Source organism: Aulostomus chinensis, chromosome 13 (genome assembly GCF_037954235.1).
Source record: "Aulostomus chinensis isolate RoL2024-O1b breed Wild chromosome 13, RoL_Achi_v1.0, whole genome shotgun sequence".
Classification (NCBI taxonomy): Eukaryota; Metazoa; Chordata; class Actinopteri; order Syngnathiformes; family Aulostomidae; genus Aulostomus; species Aulostomus chinensis.
This window is the reverse complement of record NC_141332.1, coordinates 19,176,798-19,196,014: the sequence shown is the minus strand read 5'-3', so window position 1 is coordinate 19,196,014 and position 19,217 is coordinate 19,176,798. Positions and strand designations below refer to the sequence as shown.

Sequence of the window (19,217 nt, the reverse complement as noted above, 5' to 3'; positions counted from 1 at the left end):
CACTCAGTTTCAATAAATGAAACAAATTTTCTCATCACATCTTTGATTCATTTGTCCAGCATTTGCAAGCTGCCAGTCAGAGCCATATATTGTGTAATTGATGCTTTCAGTTCAAGTAATTCAATCCAAGTCAATGGAACACTCACAAGATGTCACCAAAATCACTTTGTCCCTTTAAAATCTTTGAGAAAAGGATGTAAGTGTATGTAATTGTATCATGAGCTGAATATCGTGATATATATCGTATTGCGAGACGAATATTGCACATCGTATCGTATCGCGAGGTTAGTGTATCACTACAGCCCTAGTTCTGATACCATGGATACTGACTAGAACCTGCTGCAAATTTAGTTTTCTGAACTACAGTATCCACCCGTTTTTGATAATGACTTTGCCCTTTTAACTAAAAAGTAGGTACTGTATTCATGACTTTAGTTGTTCCATCATAAGAAATAAATGGAGACGAGGCTTAGACGTAGGAACGGAAGTGGGAAAGTACAGAGATTCCACTTTTCATCTGGAATATAGTTAATTCTTCAACCTTTTGTCCAGCACAAGTGTAAATTGCTCTGTCTTTTTGTTGAACAGCGTAGATAATAAAGCTTTTACTTCATATGAATATATTGAACTGCAGCTTTGAAACCAGAACAGGCAAGAAGCTGACATGATATTTAATGGCAAAATATAATAACAAAGAGATATGAAGAATGCAAAGAGCAAAGAAAAATGCAAAGTTGAGCAAAATTTCATATTTCAAACACTTAAAAATATGAAGCTGTTTAGTGTCTCCTCAGTGAGCAGAATAAATGATTGATAGACTTTTAATTGAGGTCTGGCCAAAGTGGGGCCCAGGGGCCAAATTTTCTTTGGGTTTGATTATAATAATAATCATAATCCCAAACGTTTGATAAAGGATTAATTTAAAAGAATTACACCATAAATCCCTGTTTATTGCCTCTCCAAGTCCAACCCCATGTCCATGTTGTGAGAGGAAGTACAGGATTGCCAGGCAGGGCAAAGTCAGGTGGTTGGTTTGCCACATGGGCCGCTACTGTACCCATGAAGGCCTGCCTTGATCTACCAGACTAAGGAGGTCCTGATGGAGCTAGCTGTGGATCAACAGTTTTTACAAAACCATTCATGACAAGAGTCAGCAAGGTTTGGAAGTGGAAAGTGCTTCCTCCCCAGACGGAAAGGCGGCTGGAATAGGGCACACCTAGAAGGAACCACCCTCCAAGAGGACCAGGCAGGCCTTAGGTCTGCTGAGGCGGAACTCAAAGAAACAAGAACATCTTGGAAAGAAGCAGAAATGATTGCCCAAAACCAAACCAGCTGGAAGAAGTTCATGAATGAGCTATGCTCCCCAAAGAGCAAAAGATTTTAAATAAGTAAGTAAGTACTCTTTTCTTTTTTTGAGGTAAAAATACTCTTTAAAAAAGTATGATCCTGAATAATTACTTTTTTTTAGTTAATTGAATCAAGCAAAGCGGCACGGTGGTGCAGTGGTCAGCACTGTCCCCTCACAGCAAGAAGGTTCTGGGTTCGAGCCCCGGCTCGGTCACGGGATCTTTCTGTGTGAGTCTGCATGTTCTCCCTGTGCCTGCGTGGGTTCTCTCTGGTACTCCAGCTTCCTCCCACAGTCCAAAGACATCAGGAGAGGATGAGGCTGATTGATACTCTAAATTGACTGTAGGTGTGACTGTGAGTGTGAATGGTTGTCTGTCTCTATGTGTTGGCCCTGTGGTGGACTGGTGACCTGTCCAGGGTGAACCCTAACCGCCCAAAGGCTGCTGGGATAGGCTCCAGCCCCTCGTGACCCTGAACAGGATAAGCGGAAGAAAATGGATGGATGGATGGATCAAGCAACAGAGAAGAAAGTTTATGTTGGATTTCAATTTTGCCCAAGAGAAATAAAAAAAAAAAAGACATTTTAACAGCACAGTTGGCCCCTCCAAAAAAACTGTGCAGCTGTGCTGTAGTCAGTGAATACTGTGAATGTCAGCTGACTGAGGAGGTGAGAGAGGCAGTTGACTTCCAAGACCTGCCTGACTTATGATATTCAGGCTTGATGCATCTCTCCGGAGCTTGAAGAGATCAAAACTATGCTAAAATCAGTAATTATGGATGAGATGGCCGGAAACACAACTTCATGAATGATAATGCAGTTCTTGCTTGTGCTGGACGTATAAATAACTGGCACACTTGTCATGTCAGTGTTACAGTTGCTCTGTTAATGCAAAATAATACAAAAAATCCATCCTCCATAAAGAAAGTGTTCCTTTCTTCAGAGTTCATAGTCGTCCAAGACATCCCAGAATGTAGCTGAACATGTCGATGTTGATACCATTGCAGCACAGGTGGCGCTCTATTCATCTCATTCTCCTTGTATAATGGAAGCAGCTGTGAAGGGTGAATGTGCTGTTAGCTGTGTGTGTGTGTGTGTGTGTGTGTGTGTGTGTGTGTGTGTGTGTGTGTGTGTGTATGTGTGTGAGTGTGTGCGCGTGTTTGAGAGAGAGAGAGAGCGAGAGAGAGAGCAGAAGGTCCTCTGTCTGGTTTGAAGCATTTTGAAGCATCTCTGCAAAAGCGTCAGGGTCATCCTTTGATGGATGACCTTACTTGGACTTATCTGAGGCCCAGGCTCAACTGTATTTGAGTCAGAAACCTCTCTCCATTCATGCTGAGAGTGTGTATGTCACTGTGTTTATGTGTGTGTGTGTATTCATGCCTATTGGGGCCACAGAAAAAAAAACAAGTTCCTCTCAGATTCAATTACCACAGCAAGCGGAGCTGGAGGGGCAACAGGAGGCTAAGGGGACAGAGCGGTCTGCTTCACATAGTTCTCCTGACTCAGGCTTGAACAGGGAGGCTTATCAATTCTGAAATGTGCACTTACAAGCTTGATTTCACCTTTCCGTCTTCTTCCTCTTAAAATCCCTATGCTTTTCCCACATGCTGCCCTGAAACTGGCTTCCCTGAGGTGATTCTTAATCCGTCATGTGCGCTCATCTGTGCCAAATTCAGTTTGCAGGAAATTACAGTTCTTTCTCAGTTGCTAACATGGCATTGCTGATGGGTGCAAGCTAATGGTGCAAGCTTAGAGATAATGGATAAGCATTTTCTGGGGCTCATCATTCGGTAGTGCATATGTTAACCCTTTTTGTTGAAATGAATGCTCATGATTATTGTGTGACTAGATTCACATTTCGCAGAGTATTTCTGACTTTATTTCTGCTGAATATTAATGATGACTGACATGACTGATGATTTTTTTTTTTTTTTGCAGTCTTCCCCCTCATTCACAGTTGTGAGCAGTGACTGTTTCTCTTTCTGACTCTTGCTCTCACTCCCACTCATCATCTCTGATGTGACAGTGCTGGCAAATGGTGATGTGCAGGAATAATGATATTTGAGTGCTGGCTTCTGGGGTGTAATTGAAACACTGGGATGCTTTCACACCGTTACCCTCCACCCCTCTAGTGCCAGCTGTGCCACTGATACAAGAGCAGTGGTTTCTCTCATGCTACTCGCAGGTGGCAAAAAGATCAATTCTTAATGTTATTTGTTCCTGTTTACTGCAGCAACGTGTCTCACATTGCCTTACTTGTGTTTAAACATGTAACCTACAGTTCGCTATACCTGCTTGTTTTAATAAATACTAATGACATTTTGCCCTGGGCTCCATCCCTTGGTGACAATAAAGGCAACTTATACTTACAAATACTTTGGTCACAGCTGTAATGGCCTGATGTCAAAGAAATGCAGGAAATGATTATGTGTTGGTGTAATGATAAAAGAAAACAATAAATTCTGTAAAAGCTCACCTCCGAAATTCACCAGTGCCTCAGAAAACAGTTGAAATATCTTAAACTTCTGTTAAGCACAGATCTGATTTCAAGCATTTCGTTGAGAACCAATTTTGAAAAATCTCACTGACTTTGAAAAAAGGAAACCAGATGATAACAAATTTCCAGATTTTAGGACTCTTTCCTGTGCCACTCTGTTGTGGTGGATACATAAATTCAATGTTTCAACATTGTAACACAACAGACAAAGGCTGATATTGCGCTCTTAGTCACTGAAAGACGGGAGTTAATGATTTGTGGGAAATGGACTGCATGTATGTCATGCCTCATGTGGTAGTCAAAGGGCTTTATGATCTTGCCTCTCATCCATTCATTCACGCTTACACATTAAAGAAACAGTTGTAGAATGTACTGGCCCCCATTGAGAGCTACTCAGACCTTGCTCAAGGACACTTCGTCACAAAGATAGATGACGCTAGCACAAATTGTACCGCCAACACAGAAATGAATGGAGAGAGAGAGTTGCAGAGTTGCACAACCTCCTGAGCAGCAGCTGTGCGTTCATATAAAATACATGGAAATTACCTCTTATATGCATTGATGTCTGTCATTTTAAGGATTACAGCACAAAAAAAATCATTCTCAAATATAACAGGTGCTTACAGCTTGACATGCATATGTGGACAACAATGCTGCTGTCGTTCTTGACTGTATGGTAAATAGTGTGCTTCATGTTGAGTGTTACAGTAGATCCGAGGATGATTCTGAAGATGTGGACCAGCTTGTTTTTTATTTCACTTTCTCTTTTAAGTCTCTGCAGACAGTTGTGACCTTCAGAATCACCACAAGACCCTGCCATGTTTGTGCTGTCTGACAGTTTGACTTCTTGTCTTTGATGTAGTTGCTTAAAATAAAGAAAAAGCTGAAGAAGCAGTGAGTGTCCTGAATTGTGTTGCACATTTTGTTTTTACTCATTGAACAGGGTGCTGAGTGTATTGTTTGTGCTCAGAGGACGAGCAGCAAATTGCAGAGCCTGCAGAAATCCATGAACCGTTAATGAATCACAATTGAAGCTTTTAATTGTTCACACTGTATTTTTGGATGCTAACAAAGCTAATAGTGTGTTTCGCAAATGCCATCTGCAGTATTTGGTTGGGTTGTTAGGGAATGTGTTCTTAACCAACCGTGTGTGTGTGTGTGTGTGTGTGTGTGTGTGTGTTGGCAGGGTGCGGCTAGAGGCCTTCTCTGACAACAGCGGGAAGCTGCAGCTTTCTCTGCAGGAGATCATAGAATGGCTGACAGCCAAGGACGAAGAGCTGTCTGAGCAGCTGCCCATAGGAGGCGACGTGGGGGCCGTCCAGCACCAGAGGGAGTTCCACCAGGTAATTTGGACACTAATACCTTTTCTGTGCAAATAATACACATCCTGTTGAAGAACTGATTGGACAGAGTCTTTATTCTACCCAAGAGAGAATTCATTTCCCCAGTACATTCCACTGCTTCTTCTTTTTCAAAGATAGAGGCATCAAAAGAAAAATATACAGAGGAAGACAGATTCTGTCGTTACATACTGACATAAATACAGTTAGATGTATTCGGTGGGTGTATTATGCTGTGTGGCAGACAAGATAACATTCTGTCACAGTACAGAGTGCACTTTTCCACTTTTAAGTCCCGTATCTGAGACCATATAGGAGCAGTGTGAAAATGGATTGAGGGTCTTCCCGGGGTCATGTGCTATGATCTGTGTGATGTGTGTGACGGCTCTGTCATTGAGATTTGACAGACTGGCAGTTGAGAGGCCAGTGGTTTTATAGGCAGTGTGTGTAATGAGAGTAGATTTGTTCTTGTTGAAGTCAGTGAATGTGTCCAGGAAATATATGAAAGAGAGGCAAAATGTCAAATGTATGCTTTTGTAGAGCAGCATCAAGAGTTTAGAAATAAAACAGAGCATTGAGTTTGAAGACAGGAGCTTTCGTGAGCGGATGTAGAGATAATTTGTCAAGCTTGAGTTGGTATTATTTTCTTAAAGATCAACTATACCATTGGAAGTAAACACATTGTGCAAACAAACCTACGCTGCAGATGAATGGGCTGAAATCTTTAAAGGTAAAAGTCTTTCCTTTGTTCCTGTGTTAGTTATTCTGATATCTTCTGTTATAAAACCAGAACCGCCACCGAAGCAAAGTTTAAAGCTACAAGGAGCACCCCGCGTTCATCTGAGTGAACTTGAGCTTCAACGAGTGAAGGGTTGGTGAAACTTTAGATTTTGCAGGACTAATGCATGCGTCGCGGGGCAAATATCACTTCATGTGTCCACTTGGCAACACTATAGAACACACACTTCCAATATATTAGGTTGCTATGCATCACTTGAAGACAACTGTGTAATTTTGATTGAATCACATGTTGTCAAAGACTTACTCAAGGTAACCACTAGGTGGCAAAATGACTAATCTACACCTTAATGTTATGATTTCTTCATTATACTGAGCCCTCCACCATGTTTGGTGCAAATTAGCCCAAACAATTGTGATGTTCATACATTCGTCTTTCCATACCATCGAACAATAACAACTTGCATCTCTGAATCAATTTCTTTGGGACACACGCCAACATATTTATTATATTCCCCATCACAGGGGATTTAAACAAAAAACAGACCAACTTTTAAAAGAAAATATGATTTAGTTCACACTTGGTTGATGAGATTCAATCACAAGACAGCATACTGTTTTCATTTAACAACATATCCAACCAATACTCAATGATTTTGTGAGTTTCAGTCAGGCGTTTCCCTCTATCCACCATCCAATGATTTATTTCTTGTCCTTATTTAACCAGGCTTGTCGACCACATTCTTATTCACAGCTGTGGCTTGGAGGATTAGTTTCAGCAGGGCGAAGGGTTACACAAACAGCATACAAACACTCAATCAGCACAGCACAAGCGTCATTTTGAAACAATTCAATGGCTCTTGGGTCAAAGACCAATTTGAGGAACAATCCTGGGGATTCGTTTTTCTAAATTGTCAATTAATCGGTTTGCCAGACAATTAATAGTTCCGCGTGTTTTGAATAAATGCCAAAAACATGATCTCTAAAGTGTAAACTGATGCAAAATATGAATTAAAAAAAGGTAAAACAGCAACATTCAGCTTCAGAGGAAATCAGTTATTCCCCTTTAACGTGGGGCAAAAAAAACAAGCCAACATGTGGAGTTGGTTTGCAGTAGGTTCACGCAGCATTCACTCCAGGGTCAAATTACTGCAGTTGTCACAGGTATTTTTTTGACTCCAGTTCTGATCAGCAGTGATGAACAAGTTAGATTTGAACCATTTAACAATAATATAAATGTTATGCACAAAAACACAGAACCACCTGTTCAGCGTGTGAGACAACCAGTTAAATACAGTGCTGTGATTATACCCTATTCTGATTATTCGAATGCAGTCTGTACACACACAAAAACCAAACAAACCAAAAAAAAAAAGTGCTGTTGGGATATCAAAAATGCGACACACTGCTTAAAAAGGCCAATTTATCTACTGGCAATGAGAAAAGAGTCCAGTGCCAATTTAAGTGGGTGAACACACAATTGAAAAAAAAATTGCCTACACGCTAATGTTGGCGTAAAAAATGGTGTTAGAGTTGGTGACAGAGGGATGTAACACCTAATCCTCCCCTTCTCAGATAATCTCTACATGGTTCAGTGATTAGAACTGGCCTTGAAATCCCTTCAAGGGCTTGAGTAGTTTGAAAGTCACACAACCCCACAAACTCAGAGACTGGCACTTTATTGATTATGGCACAAATCAGAGCTTGTTTGTCTGTCCAATAAATATTTTCATCCTCATGTTGAAGCCAGGGAAGGAGCGAGGCAGGCAGGGGAGTACATGCCACTGGGAAGTAGGGCAGTAAATAAAGCAGTGAAAAGGGTTACGTTCGGTTTAAGCTCTGAAATGAGAAGTTTGACTGTGTGAGAAGTGGATGGCGCAGGCGTGACGTCACCCCCAGGTTTACAACCCTGTGCGTGGCTATGAAGTGCTGAACCAGAAGAAGTATTTACAAAAATAAAGGAAGGTGGTTTGCACACTGTAGCTCCCTTTTCAGAGGCTTTACTGTAGTGACATTTTGAGCGTCGTCTTTTTTTGAAGAGGTGTATTTAAATTAGATGGGTTGGAGGTATGCACGCTGCGGGATGCCCCACTAGTAATAATAAGCACATTTTAACCAGTTATTCAGTAGCTTGTCATAATGAGCTTCCATGTATCGCTCATCTCTTTCAGGCATTAAAGACCAGGGGACAGAGGTGCCCCCACCTCACCTCCAGACCCTACACACCTATTTTAAATCACAAAATTACAGGTGTAAAAATTGCTCCCCCTTAACAAGTGCAGCGAAGCTAACAGAAGAGCTATCTGTCCCTGAGGCTTTCCAACTGGCATTATCACACAGAAAACAGCATTAAATACATATACTTCCTGAATTTAGAATGCACTTGCAGAGTAATGGGAGTTTAAATACCCTTTTTGTTTCAGCTTTTGTTTGTTTGATAGATCAAAAGAAAAGAAATGTCTTTCCTGTGTGTTAAAGATACCCACCGGTGGGACAATAACGAAAACCGCAAGATGCCTTAAAGGGAGGAAAGTTTCTCTCAAATCTTTTTAATTGACATGTTATACTGCCCTTTGTGCACTGTGTCTGGGAAAACTTTAATAAAGTTGGCACCAACAGGAATTGCCCAGCAGGCTCGTGTGTGTGTGTGTGTGTGTGCGCACGTGCGTGTGTGTGTGTGTGTGTGTGTGTGTGTGTGTGTGTGTCTTATTGAACAGATTGCAGAAATAAACAGTTCAACATTTCAAATGAAAGCATCAAGATGTATATGAGTGTATGTGTGTGTGTGTGTGTGTGTGTGTGTGTGTGTGTGTGTGTGTGTGTGTGTGTGTGTGTGTGTGTGTGTGTGTGTGAGAGAAGGCAGAACTTTCAGGACTCCACCTCCTGTGAGATGAAGAAATGCTACCTGGATGTTTGGGATGTTCTTTCATTCCCCAGTAAATCACCTTATTGGTGGGTGATGTGTAGCACAAAGCAGAACTGGTGTACACACACACACACACGCACACACGCACACACACACACACCTGAAGTTCAATCACACACTGTAATTGGTTCTGTAACTACAGCAGAGTTTCCCTTTTCCACCCTCTTTCCAATTTTCTGTGCTGTGGGTTTCTGCAGTGTCTCTGAGAGGTGACTTGTATTGAGGTTTGTGGTTCTTGATTCATCCCAGTCCAACTGTCACCTCCATTGGTGAAATCAACCTCACAATTAACAAGACAATGAAGAAGAAAACAACACTTCACTCTGTCTCATGTTCACCTCTCTTCCTTTTTCTCTCCTCTTTTCACATTTCTGCCTAATCTCTCCTCTACCCGTCCTCTTCCTCATCATCCCTCAAGTCTGCTTTAGATCCTTTAAAGTCACAGTTGCTCTTCTCTCTCCTCTCTTCTCCTCTTCCTTTCCTCTCCTCTATTTTACTCCACTCTACTCTCCTACTTCTCCTCTTCCTCTCATCTTCTCATCCTCTTCCTCTTCCTCTCCTCTGTCCCATTTTCTGCAGAGCTCGATTCATAATCTGCAATGCCTCAGCTTCCCAAGCATCTGGTCTCTGTAAAACTTTTCCAACAAAGCAGAGAGGGAAATTGCATCCCAGTTTTCTATAGAGAATTAAAGCGTTTTAAGAAATGTGAATTATTGATCCTAAGTGGATTTATTTTGATGTCTTTTTGTGTGTGGGATGAGTTTGCTCTGTGCTAACATTTTCTTTTTGGTGCATGTTTGTGCATTTGACTGTGTCTCGGTTTGGGAGTATGTTAACTCTGTGTGTGTGTGTGTGTGTGTGTGTGTGTGTGTGTGTGTGTGTGTGTGTGTGTGTGTGTGTGTGTGTGTGTCGGAGGGTGATGGAGGGGATTTTGTGGTGTGTTTCTTTTGCTATGTGAGCATTGGGTTGAGTGAGCATTTCTGCAAAAGGGGGAGATTTTGTATATGTGTAATAACTGTTCTGCCTCATGTGAATGAAAAAGCGAAATGAAAATCTCTCCCCACTGTGTTGTTGGAAGAGGGACTGTCCAGAGGGAGGAGTAAATGAGATGCCATCAACATGTTTAGATTAACTCAATGAAGTCATTTCCTCCGTCTGACTTTTTCTTCGTCATGCATAATGCATCTTAATCTGATCTGAAGGCTTTGCTCTTAATGTTCCTTCAACCAAAGATGAAGCCTCTGAGTGTGAAATTTAGCTGGAATTAAAGTTTTAACATGACAGCTGGCTCAGGGAATCCATGGCTCAGCTCCTCTTTGGGCAGCAAAGCAGCTAAAGAGAGGAAAGAGAGAAAGGGGAGCTACAGAGGATGAAATAAGGGTGAGCAAAGAAGGAAGTGAGGTATTTGTTTGTGGTTGCGGAAAAGAGTGGGAGAGAGGAAGGACTTCTCCATGCACAGGGAATCTTATCTCTCGCCGCAGCTCTCACCGTTACACACTTTTGCATGTTTGCTCGGTGCAGGCTGGTGTTTGTTTGTTTTTCTTGTGGGGTTTTTCTCTCTTTAACTCTGCTCACTGGTTGTTATCAAGCCTGCTGGGCGCTGGTCCTGGGGTTTTAATAGACACTGAAATGCTGTCACTGCTGCACCGTACGACACCGCTAAATCCAGCTAGTAATGTAGATTTTCAGCTGGAATTGTAATCTCTTTATGCCATAAGAGGATTGAGTGCTCTGGATTCACCTAAATAAATGTCTTTGAAGAGAAGTAATATCCCTGGCATTAATTCACTCACCTGCACTCTGTTTTAAGATTAGTGTTGAAGACCATTGACACACTGGCTTTCTTCAAGGCTCTGGGGAGGCGATTGAGTGTGAAGTAAATGCAAGTGTAGTAATTTGCATAAGGAGTGCTATTGAATGTGGACCAGTGGGGGCGGGCTCTGCAGCTAATTGGGTTTGTTGGCTAGTACCACCGGTCCTCTCAACATGCACTCACACTTCACCTCATTGTAACGGACTGATTGTTTTTCCTGGTCACTCCCCTGCCGACCTGCACTCTCATTTGCTCCTAGCCGTGGTGTCATATGACATCATAGAGCTGGACACCAGAACCTGACTTTTGGGTTGGAGTCCTGCAGGAGAGGATTTATATTTCACCGGCAGTGGAACAGGAATAATACTTACAGGAGCAGGACAGGAGTGAAAACCTACTTCCTTATTAGGCTCACCACACTACCAGAAGGTGAAAAGTTTGCACCCCAAACTGGAGGTTCACTGCTTTGTTGGATGCAGAACAAAGCAGCCAGTCAAACAAACCGGACTGACTCAAGTAGGCTGGTGAGCAGACCGGCTCTTTTAACAGTACTGCACCGCTTTGACCTTTCTGATACACATGAATTTTGATACTTTTTCTAAGACGCAGGGCCAGTGTCTTATCATAATGATGAAATACTGATTCTCGTAGATTAATTCTGAATCCCAGTTGAATGCAGTTTCGCTATTTAAGCTCAATATGCTATGACAGATAGAGAAACGTGACTACAACAATCTTATCACTTTGATGTCCTAGTTCAGTCTTCATGCATTATGTGTTTGAGAGAGAGAATTATAGCCAGTGATAACTATAGTAACACACGAAGGCAGCTCTCTTTCATGCATGTCATATGGTCTTCCCTTTGTGTTTGTGTGTGCGTATTTGCTCCTCAGCCTGTTTATTGTGATGTCATCCTAAAACCTTTTGCAAACCTACTCCCACTTTCTCTTTGCTGTTGTTTTTCTCTGCAGTCTCTACACCAGAGGGAATATGTCGTAAAAGGCAGACAAGACTCATAAATGCAGTCTTCCCTTTCCCATATTTAGAAGTAAAAAAAACAAAAAACATCTGTCTGTATCCCTCAGTCCCCCTAATGGTGCATTCAGGTGCTCCTTGTTCACGTGTAAGAACTAGATAATCAAGTAAGTTTATTTACAAGGTAATTCCGCTCAGGTTATTAGTCACAAGTGATACTTCACCTTATTGGAAACAGTGAAAAAGCCACTGCCAGCGTGTAAACAACACTGGACAACTCTTATATTTGGTCCTGTGGGCTGAAATGGTGTAAAATACTACTATAATTGGAAGTCAAGTCAGGTTTATATAGATGGCTTGCTATTATGTACTCAGCAAACTTTAAGTTTAATTATTACAGTTGACTTTTCTTTTCAATTCATCAAACTTTTAGTCTTGAAGAAAAATAGTGAGCTTTTCTACAAATGTCTCTTTTGTTGTTGTTTTTGATTTTGATTTCTGGCCAAAAGTTCAAAACCAAAAGACTTTTTTTTTTCTTTTTTTTTAGCTGAAGTTGGAAATCAAGTTATTTTTTTGCTCGACTTTCACACATGTAGCTGCTTTGCTTAGTTCTGATTCTGGTGCTAAACTTGCTCAGTTGTTGCATTTGTCCTTAAGTTCATCTGTATTCCTACAGCAACATACAGCACAAATCTTTTGCAGGAGCAAAGTGTTTTCTTACTGCAAGAGAACATTACTTCTCAGTACTCACACCACATGTATAGTGGAACATGTATGAGCTCTTCTTGAAAATGAAAAAAACAAACATACTTACACTATTTACATAATTTTCCTCACAATTTAAATGTCCCAGATCAGTGTGGCTTCAGATATGACATATGCATATATACTCTGTCCATAGTACTTGGAATATAGCATGAATTTTTGTCATTAATAACATTATTTATACTGGCTGACATTTCCAAAACAAATCAAAAGAAACTACTTTGTGTTACGAAGCGCTGCTCTCCTCACATTAGACATATTTTGGTGCCATCGTAAACTCATTTTACACCATCGTAAACCCTCCTGGATTCATCTGCCTGGTTGGAACTGTTACATTTTCACTGTAAACAAACCACTTCTGGGTGTGAAAGATTTGTCTTGGATTTAAGAGTCTTTAGTGGTGAATATTTCAAAGGAAGTGATTCATTTTCTGTTGATTGGTTAATTAAATTGTCAACTTTTAGTCCTTGAATGTCTCATTTAGATTGGAGACACACTTGGATCATTGTTTATTTCTTTGATTTCCTCACGTGTGCACCCTCCTCCCCTCTCTGCTCTCCCACCAGGCGTTCATGGAGGATGTGAAGTCTCGTGGGCCGTTCATCTACTCGGTCTTGGAGTCTGCCCAGGCTTTTCTGGCTCAGCATCCGTTCCAGGAACCAGAGGAGACCTTGACCGATGGAAAAGGTTTGCTCCCTCCACACTCAGTGCCAAATGATGCACCAGCCAGAATATTGTACCCCCCTGCACGCGCGCGCACACACACACACACACACACACACACACACACACACACACACACACACACACACACACACACACACACACTACCCCACAATCCCCACCCCACACTCTCCCTCTCTACATCCCAGAGGTCATTTTGTTGAACCCATGCAGGTGAAATCTGCCATTATACGTTATTAGCTGTGAGACGTCCTCTGGTGTCACACTGAGATTCAGTAAAGTGTCCAGGTCGGGACCAATTAGCTCCAGTTCACCAGTTCTACAGTACCATCTGCTCAGATCAACAATACACCAAGCTCATCTGTTTCTCCGCCCACTTCATAGTGTTTGGCTCTTGCCACGGGCTGCTCACCTGGGGAATACCTGACTGTGCGGTGCTCTTTCTTTTTCTTCAAGTTTGTGAACCATCCATTTTCAGTAATTGTTCCCCTCATCTGACATCCAACCTCTGCTCTCCTCTCCATCCTATTACTTCTTTGTCTGCTTTACTTCTCACCTTTATCCTTCTCCTCCTGTGATGCTCCATCTAACCTCCTCCATCCTCTGCAGAGGTGTCTCCCCGCCGGCGGATCTTGAATGTGAGTCGCTCTGTATGGAAGCAGGCGAACGTGACCAGTGACCTGTGGGAAAAGCTGACGGCACGCTGTGTGGACCGACATAGGTGAGTCTCTGTTCTACAGTGTGAGAGCTAGAAAGGGATCAGATTAAGTGTTGTTAAGTGTTGATTCATTTTTTTCTTTCTCAGACAAATAAAAGCTTGCTTGAATAAAAATCCAAGGGTCTTTCAGGTGAAATGGTTCCATAAAAATAATTACTCCTTTTGTGATTCCTTCACACAGGCAACGTCCATGTTTTTGATTTAACTTTTTAATAAATTATCTCCCTACTGTAATGTACTACGGTCAGATAGATCTGCTGGAGGCTGTTGCACACCGAAGAATCTGAGTCTTTTTAGGAAGAACGGTTTGATCTGACAATTGCTGAAGAGAACTCCAGTGTTCCGAGTCCAGTTTCGTTTGTTTATTGATTAAACTTGTTCCCGCCTCACTTTCTCTCTCTGAACATCAAACCAGGACAGGAAGTTAACTGTGCCTCCAATTGTCAGCCACAAGCTCATTGATTTTATTGGGTTTGAGCTTCAAATGATTGAGGTTATGGAGCCCAGATCTCAGCCCGCTTCCTCTCACTAAAACTGATTCACTGTAATCATACATGTCAGATGAACCATTTTGCCTGAAAAATACACTGAAAACCTTCATTTAAATTCAGTTAAAGTCGGCACAGAGTGCTTGATGGAGGCATACAGTACCTTTGACAGTCTGGTCTTGTTTGATGTACAGAACAGAAAAAGAAGTAGAGAGAATACTGTTGAATATAAAATACTGAATAAGGCATGTACACTCAATCAGAACATAAGGGGTTATTATTACCATAAAATATAAACCTGCAACCTCCTGATTGTAATTCCCATCCTCTGGAATGTGTGTTTGTTGATCCGTTGCAGGGTTATGCAGCAGAAATTACAGCTAGTATAATTACTATAAGTGATGAAAAAAACACAGCAACAAACCCTCTTTTTAAACAGAAACATTTAGAGAAAACACATATATTATGTTTAAGTCAATGGAAACACAGAGCTCATTGAGAGAGAGGAGATATGTGTTTGTGAGGAAAATTATTTCTTTCCCCGCTGACCTTTTAGTAAATAATGTGTTTGATTGCACGCTCTATTCATTTTGGCCTTTACACATTTTTTAGTTTCACACAAGCTCTGTATTTTGGTTGTCACTCAGACACATGGAGAGGACTTTAGAGCGCCTACGTCAGATCCAGGCTGCGATGGAGGAGCTAGCAGTGGCTCTGGAGCAGGCCGAGGGGGTGAGAGATGCCTGGGAGCCCGTCGGGGACCTCTTCATCGATTCTCTGCAGGACCACATAGATGCTACCAAGGTAGGCACACCTCATCACCTCTCTTTCCCTCTCTTGTTATCTCCCTGATGCACACACACACACACACACGCACACGCACAAGCACATATATACTCTTTTTCATGCAGACACATAATCAGACACATGCAGACACGGTGAATTCAGATATAAATTAACTTTACCTGTGCTCCGACTTAATTGTCTCATTTGAGATAATCGCCTCCGGCTTACCTGGAAACAGCACACACTGTGACTTGCTGTCACATGATAAACAAACATCACCCAGCGATATGTTACTCATGAATAAGTGAGATCTGTATCAGGCTGTGTTGCTTTAAAATGTTTGTTTTACTTGCCTGTGTACGCATTCCTGTCAGAACAGTGACAGACTATGACAAGGACGAGGCGCTTCAAACTGACGTGATGAGACGGCAGGGTGAGAATCTTCGCTTGAATAGCTGTTGTTGAGCAAATGGCAGGTCATTGGTTTAGTCATAATGGAGTGCCAAGTGTCGCCGCTGCCTATAATTATGTGACACGTTTCATTAGATATGATGGTGCTTCACAATAGTCATGTCACTGTTTGGACTCCTGTCATAGCCGGCACATGTTCAGCTGGTGCTTGAGGGAAGGCTCGCCCTCATCTGCACTCCCTCACTCTCTTCAGTTATAAAAATAAACATACGCGCACACTCTCACACTCACAGGCACAAGGTTGCATATTTGCATATATTCTACTTCTACTGACATCATAAATGCACATAATGGGGCTGGTGCACGTTACTGAGTCACTTGAATTTTTGTCAAAACCTTGCAAAACAAGTCTCTTTACATTTGAAAAGCTAAACCACTAAATGGTTGAATTTTTTGTTTTTTTGTTTGTTTGTTTGTTTTTGTTTTTTTGCAAAAAAATGATCCAAAAATGCTATTGAATATTGTTGCAGGTTAATTTTATGTTGATTGGCTAAGCAATTAATTTATTAAATGCAGGTCTATAATCATTATAAGCACACCCTGACACACAAGCATGCTCATTTACCCCTCAACTCTATGTAATTACCATAAATGTTAAGAGTTCTTTTATATCGGCCTTATTCATTTATGTCGTCTCTCTCCTCAACTCCCTTTCGTCCCTGTTGGTATATCAAAGCTGAGTCAACAAATTTAGAGATAATGTGTTCATTTCCTGTCATCAGATGAAGCTAGTCGGCAGCATTTTGTGTTTATTCAGTGTGAAGAACATGGACAGGGCGGACATAACCTTGATATGATTTGTTTGAACATAATTTTCACCTTGTTCGTTGAAGTGGAATGTAGTTGTTTGAGTCCTTAGGAAGAGTTGGTGGAGATATGATGGGTCAGAAGGTTACTGGTTCGATCCTCACCTTAACCAGAGCCTGTGTCGTTGTGTCCTTGAGCAAAAATCCAACCTACTCCTGATGCTTCTTGTGTTTGGTTGATTGCCTGAATGTGAATATCCTATTTACAGTATGTATCACCACCTTGATGCAGTCAAGAGATTTATGTTTATCCAAAGAACCTGAAGAGGGGGCAGTAAGGTCAGATGGTGGGCTTGTATTTCATCTGTACCCTCCCAAGTTTTAAATGGAGGAACAGCTGGAAGGTGGAGGCAAAGAGATGCACCACAACACCTGCAAAGGTGGAGAAAAGCTGCAGCAAAGAAGAGCCTCAAATTGTCTGGTGTCAGTGCCTCTCGACCCCATCATGCACCAGCCTGCCCATGTAAGAAAAGAAGCAACAAATGAAGGAGAGGTGCACCGTCACCAGAACAGCTCCTCCCACTGCCATGGCAACCAGCCACTAGAACAGGGGTGGGCAACCATGTGCCATGGAGGGCCGTGTGTATGCAGGTCTTCCTTCCAACCAAACACTACCAGGTGATTCCATTGATGAACACACCTTCAGCCACAGAAGAGTGTTAATCAGTGGAATCACCTGTTAAAGTGTTTGGTTGGAAGGAAACCTGCATACACACGGCCCTCCATGGCACATGGTTGCCCACCCCTGCACTAGAACCATCTTTACGATAGAACCAGTGGATCAAGGGTTGCCTCTACCACCACCTGAAGACCCACAAACAACCATCTACTAACAGGAGGACAATCATCCTCTTTGGGGAGTGATGGTGTTGTTAAGTGTTTTAAGTCATTTGCTGGTTGATTTATATTTAGTCTGTTTGAAAACGTGTGACTGTGCTTGGCCAGAGTCCTTTGATTGAAACAGTTGCTATGCAGTTGAATCGCATAGAATCGGATATACATGCAATGTGTCTTCACTTTGTAGCATGTTTTGCTCATCAAGGCAGCATGTGGCGGTTTTGTTTTCACCTCGTTGGAGAGAATCGTTATAACAAAATGGGTTTCTGTAGAGGGAACCACCATAAAGGCAGTTTAACAACCTGGGCGTGTGTGTGTGTGTGTGTGTGTGTGTGTGTGTGTGTGTGTGTGTGTACAGATTTTATCTCTAAGATCCTATCATAACTGTGTCCCTGGCCCACGGTTTCATTTGATGTCACTAACAATTACAGGTGTGTAGTCAAGATCAACTATAGGTGTTGAGTTATCACGTGAGTATTGAGTATAGTGCATTACTTTAACATGGAGCATGTCAACCCAAACACTGGAATAAGTAGCTGACAAGCAAGTATTGGACAACAGATTCTGTTTAGTTCCTGGATTATTGATTTGTTCTTTTATTTGTTTGTTGCAATAAATAAAAAAAAAATATATATATAAAATATATATATATATATATATATATATATATATATATACATATATAGGCCTATATTTGATATTTGTCTACATCTATATATCTATATCTATCTTTCTATCTATCTATATATATATATATTTTTTTTTTAAGAACAAATCAATAATTCAGGAACTAAACAGAAAAGCAAACCCTCAGCTGTGCTGCTGAGGCACCTGGGAAGACAAGAAAAGCAAACTGAACAGAGAACCGTAGAAAAGCTGACAGTAACCACGGAACTAAAATACTACTGAACAAATCACTCTAAGTGAGCAGTGTAGAACATGAGAGCAGGCAAGGAGCTGATTGGATGTGGAGAAAAAAGAGAACAGGGCAGGAATCAGGAAGTAAATAACATATGTACAAAAGTACAAAATCCAAAAGGAAACAAACTCAACAAAAATCCACAGCTTTAAGATTTAAGTTGTTTTCCAGGGTTTATCACATTTCAGAAACTTTTCTTGGGTGAAAAATGTTCTCATATTGCAATAAAATAATAAACACATAAGATGATTGATGAGTTACTCGCGATAATAAAGGAACATGACAATAAGATCTAAAAAAAAAAGTTACAGCACATTGAAGCAGCCGGATGGTTTCTAATAAGTGAAGCTGTAATGACTCACGTGTCATTTGTTTTTTATTTATTTGAATGAAGTCAATCCAAGCTGGATAGTAACGGAAGGCTGTGCCTGAAATCTCTCTACATTTATTCACATTAATATTTGTTTTCTCCTCTTCTCCACCTCTGTTCTCCGTCCTCCTCTCCCTGCTGTCTCTCCGGTATTCCTGCAGCTGTTTAAGGAGGAACTGACCCAGGTGAAGGAGGGCATGAAGCTTATCAATGATCTGGCCCACCAGCTGGCTATCTCTGATGTCCATTTGTCGATGGAGAATGCTCGAGCCCTGGAGCATCTCAACAACAGATGGAAAGTGCTTCAGGTAGAGATCCTTGATGTGGTTTCCTGCTGCCTGTCAGCTGCGGCCTCTCTGCCAGACTTCAGGCAAACATACAGATTGATGCAATGTGTAATCGTGTGATTCACATCATTATCCTGGTCATCAAAGCGTTCAGTTCTACATGCGTTTACTGAGGTTTTTCTCTTGTTTTGTCGCCCAAATTTCCATGAAAAGGATGCACTCTTCACAGAACAGTGCTGTAGTGAGAACAAAGCTTTCGTTGACTCTGCGAGACGCACGCTCACGTCATGTGACTGTCACTCGATTACTGAACAGCAGGAGGTTGCAGGAACATGCAATGTGACGCAGGAACAATAATGTGCGGATAGGACAAATACATTAAGATCAACTTTGTTTAAAACCTGACTAACCTAAGTCTTCAAGTCTGATTGTTTATCATGTTCTCGCTGTTA

General features: G+C 41.5%; 1 protein-coding gene across 1 annotated transcript in view; it reads left to right on the top strand.

Annotated features, from left to right (window-relative positions):
• The window catches only part of drp2 (dystrophin related protein 2), a 149,985-nt gene that overhangs the window by 89,040 nt on the left and 41,728 nt on the right, over positions 1-19,217 (top strand). The window contains exons 4-8 of the mRNA XM_086221924.1: positions 5,029-5,185; positions 12,966-13,086; positions 13,693-13,804; positions 14,937-15,093; positions 18,640-18,786. Coding sequence (XP_086078050.1) covers positions 5,029-5,185; positions 12,966-13,086; positions 13,693-13,804; positions 14,937-15,093; positions 18,640-18,786 — 694 coding nt within the window. The remainder of the gene's footprint in view (positions 1-5,028; positions 5,186-12,965; positions 13,087-13,692; positions 13,805-14,936; positions 15,094-18,639; positions 18,787-19,217) is intronic.